This window comes from Limulus polyphemus, unplaced genomic scaffold (genome assembly GCF_000517525.1).
Source record: "Limulus polyphemus unplaced genomic scaffold, Limulus_polyphemus-2.1.2 Scaffold13407, whole genome shotgun sequence".
NCBI classification, from domain to species: domain Eukaryota; kingdom Metazoa; phylum Arthropoda; class Merostomata; order Xiphosura; family Limulidae; genus Limulus; species Limulus polyphemus.
In genome coordinates, this window is record NW_013679017.1 from 2105 (window position 1) to 6604 (window position 4500).

At 32.4% G+C, this 4500-nt stretch overlaps 1 protein-coding gene across 1 annotated transcript in view; it reads right to left on the bottom strand.

Annotated features, from left to right (window-relative positions):
- Nucleotides 1–4500, bottom strand: part of LOC111084075 (Down syndrome cell adhesion molecule homolog) — a gene marked incomplete at both ends in the record, with an annotated part of 8754 nt that overhangs the window by 1527 nt on the left and 2727 nt on the right. Inside the window, 3 exons of the mRNA XM_022380866.1 lie at nt 193–321; nt 1299–1447; nt 1564–1708. Of these exons, the coding sequence (XP_022236574.1) occupies nt 193–321; nt 1299–1447; nt 1564–1708 (423 nt within the window). The remainder of the gene's footprint in view (nt 1–192; nt 322–1298; nt 1448–1563; nt 1709–4500) is intronic.

Genomic DNA, 4500 nt, shown 5'->3' on the forward strand with positions numbered 1-4500 from the left:
CTTAACAAACGATTACTTCACGGTATTTATTATTGTAATTGTTATAAATCCTGTGTTTAGATATAACTTTATATAAACAATGTTTACGATACAACATACAACTTTACCGCTTGTTTCTTAACAAACGATTACTTCACGGTATTTATTATTGTGATTGTTATTAATCCTGTGTTTAGATATAACAAAACTTACTTGATGATTCCCAGAAGCGAACAATGAACTGTGTGACCGCTGACCGTGTCGGTGATGACCTCCAACTGACCTTAGCAACTCGGCTACGAACGTCTCCAACAAAAATATTCGATGGACTCTGGGGTGGTTCTGTTTTTTAATTTGTTTTTTAATGACAGTAATGAATGTTTATTTAGCTGTTTTCTGCTACCATTATTATTATATTTTTTATGAACAATTAACATGTTAAAGATATAGTGGTAGTGGTATACATTAACTGCAGAGACCTTAACCACAAATATACAGGGTGGTAGAAAGTTGTCTTTCCAATTACTAAACTTAATAATTAAATAACTAAAGAAATACAACCATACAATTTTCAACGTTTTGTAGTTCAACTCAAACAAATTTTATTGACATGTCAGTGTCCACCATTAGTGGCTCTCAGCATGTCTAACTGATGTTCGATTTCAGTCAACTTTCGCTGCAACACGCCCACAGTTACAGTGGCGATGGTCCTTAGCTCCGTGATGTTTAATATAGTGTGTGATACACGATATCCTTAACATACCTCCAAAGAAAGTCTAGTTGAGTGATGTCTGGCAAACGCAGAGTCCACGGAATTAGCTCACCATGACCAATCCACTGGATTAGGCCTTTTCTTGCATTGTTGTCATTTTACGGGGTAACACGACTCAGTGGAGTGAAAAAATACATTGCAATAAAACTGTTTGAGTTTGGCTACAAGATGTTGAAAACTTCATGGTTGTATTCTTTGTTATTTAATTATTAGATTTTTAAATCGGAATGATAATGTTGGATCACACTGTATTAGTAAAGGTTACATACATACCAATAATGTTTTATATACATATCACTAAGGGTTACATACATACCAATTACGTGCTAATACCTACATATAAGGGTTACAAACATATCAACAAGGTTTATATATGTATAAACGTCGTATGAATATGTTACATATATATATCACTAAGTTATTGTTTAAAAACACAACCATAATATTTACATTAATAAATTAGGGTTATTCACTTATTTGTTTTAAATGTTTTATATTTTGATACCTAAGTAACAGACGTACAAACACTACATAAAATAAGGCTTACCATTAACAATCATCTTGATATTCCAGCTGTCATTTCCGAATGAGTTTTCTACAGAACACGTATAGAGGGCAGCATCTTGAGTTTGAATACTTCTGATGACGAGAGTAGAGTTAGTCCCAACTGTAGTTTCTTTACTGTAAGTTTCGTGGCTGTAGTGATGCAGAAAACTCAAGTTTAAAAATAAAACTTCGTATCAGATTAGAACCGACATATTATTAAATTATTTTGATATTTACGTCAAACAAGAAAAGTTAAATAATCTTACCGGTTCGACCAGGGTTCCAACACATGATTGTTTTTTAGCCATTTAACCAATAGAGGTCGCTCTCCTGTTACAACACATCGTACACTCTTTGTGTATCCACGCTGCACAGTAACAATTTCGCTATATTTCTCAATAGATGGAGGAACTGTCGAAAACAAACATAACACTTCATGCAATTACAACTTAAATATAAAACATTCGTATTTTTAAATAAAATTATAAATAAATTAAAAACACAGTTTAGTAAGTTAAGCATTCTTTCCTACAACAGATAATCTTGATATCGTTTTTAATGAATGATATTCTGTTACCAAAACATTCATGACAAAATGTTCCAGACGATATAAAGATCTAGAGTTATTTTTATATCAGATATTTCATACTTTAAGATTATTTCTCATATTTTAAATAAAGTTGTTACTAGTATCAAGTAACGATACCAACATAGGCTTAACAGTTAGTTAAATAAAGTTGTTACTAGTATCAAGTAACGATAGGCTTAACAGTTAGTTTAGTAACAACTTTATTTAGTAACAACTTTATTTAACTAACTGTTAAGCCTATGTTGGTATCGTTACTTGATACGGAAACGTTGGAGAAAGCTGTCCGTCTGTCTGTCCACGGTAGTACTTTTTATTCGGGTGTTGGTTTAGTAACTCTCCAAGTATTCAAAGATTATTAAGTCTGATAAAAAATACATTGTTAAACTAACTGTTAAGCTTATGTTGGTATCGTTACTTGATACTTGTAACAACTTTATTTAACTAACTGTTAAACCTATGTTGGTATCGTTACTTGATACTAGTAACAACTTTATTTAACTAACTATTAAGCCTATGTTGGTATAGTTACTTAATACTAGTAACAACTTTATTTAACTAACTATTAAGCCTATGTTGGTATCGTTACTTGATACTAGTAACAACTTTACTTAACTAACTATTAAGCCTATGTTGGTATAGTTACTTGATACTTGTAACAACTTTATTTAACTAACTGTTAAACCTATGTTAGTATCGTTACTTGATACTAGTAACAACTTTATTTAACTAACTGTTAAGCCTATGTTGGTATAGTTACTTGATACTTCCCACTCCGTTATCAGCCTGACACAGGTACGTTCCTGAATCTGTCTCCTTAACGTCGTTAATCACCAGTGTTCCGTTGTCCAACACTTTCATCTTGAAGCTGCTGGAGATTGGAATGAAGGAGCCTGAAGGATCTGAAGAATATTGGTAGTTATTGTAAGCTATTCTGTACCGCCATCTAGATAACATTTTGTGAACTGTTATTTTAAAATTGTGTTACCACTCGTTGTTTTGTAAGTCATTTTGTTAATCCCTCAAAGAAACAGAATAGGTTTTTCACACAAAAGTAAAAATAAATTTTATAAATAGCTACAAATATTTTAAAACACTCAACTGAAATAGTTGTAGTTAACAAATTCGCAGTAGTTGAAACAATATTTAGTTATTATTTACATATAAGCATGGAAATAATTTTGTATTTTTGTCCCCCTGGTGGCTCTACGATACAGCGCGGAAAATAACAACAACAACAACAAAAAAACAGTGTGACAGAAATGTAAAATGAAAATTTCAATAAAAATAACGGCATTTTGTAATAACTAACTTTTTATTTTCCAGGTGACTCTAGGTGTAGGATATCCCCCGACAGAACAACCAATCAACGTTGGTGTAGCTAAGATGGCCTGGACCGTGTTCTCTGGTTGTTGTTTCCAGAAAGGTGGCGCTGTTCAGGAAGAAACTGGATTTATGATAACTTGAACAGATTTGTAAATCACGTGCTAAGGACAGTAATTATATATCCAGTTCTATTAGGTAATACCAGTAATAATGAATTATTATCTTATACTATCAGGACAGCTGCAAATATCCTGTTGAATTATGATAAATTACATGATTCTGATTAAGAAGGCAGCACAGAGGATCACACACAAAAGTTCTAATGGTTTTTAAACGAGACCCAAACGTCAAACGGTTTACAATACTTCACTGTTCTTCTGAAGACCATTATAAGTTACATGAAGTAGCTCTGTCTCAAGATTAATCTGGTACACGGAATACGGTAGTGATTTGTTGTGGTGAAAAGAGACAGCGATAAATAAAATGAAACTGGTACAGGAATGCTCTATGTGACGGTCACAGGGTAAGGTGGGATACAGTAATAGATGAGTTCAGGGAGAAAAACCACATGTATTTCAAATTAAAATTTATGTCGTAAGGGAGAGTGAGATACTACAATTCCCCCCTCCTCCTTATCTTAGGTCTGTCATCAGTCTACTCTAACATCAACACGACCAGAGAAAATCTTATGAAAATTACAGCCAGTGATTGGACTGAACACTGACTGCTACAGGAATAACACACTGCGGGAAACCAAACTCCAGGTTTTAGTGTTATAAGACCAGAAAATAACCGAATTTCCACCCTGGCAAAAAGAATAACACGTAACTAAACAAAATAAAAAATCTTCAAAATAAAAATGACTCTAATATAATCCTTTAAGACCAGAATACCAAACTACAAATTATTCAGGTGAGATATACAAAAATTTCACAGTACAAATGAACAGACGATAGATATATGTTAAAAAAATAGAGGAAAACCATAATTTACAAAGTGATACAACAGACATAAACAGACGATACATATATCTTAAAAAACTAGAGGAAAACCATAATTTACAAAGTGATACAACAGACATAAACAGACGATACATATATCTTAAAAAACTAGAGGAAAACCATAATTTACAGAGTGATACAACAGACATGAACAGACGATACATATATCTTAAAAAACTTTAGGAAAACCATAATTTACAAAGTGATACAACAGACATAAACAGACGATACATATATCTTAAAAAACTTTAGGAAAACCATAATTTACAAAGTGATACAACAGACATAAA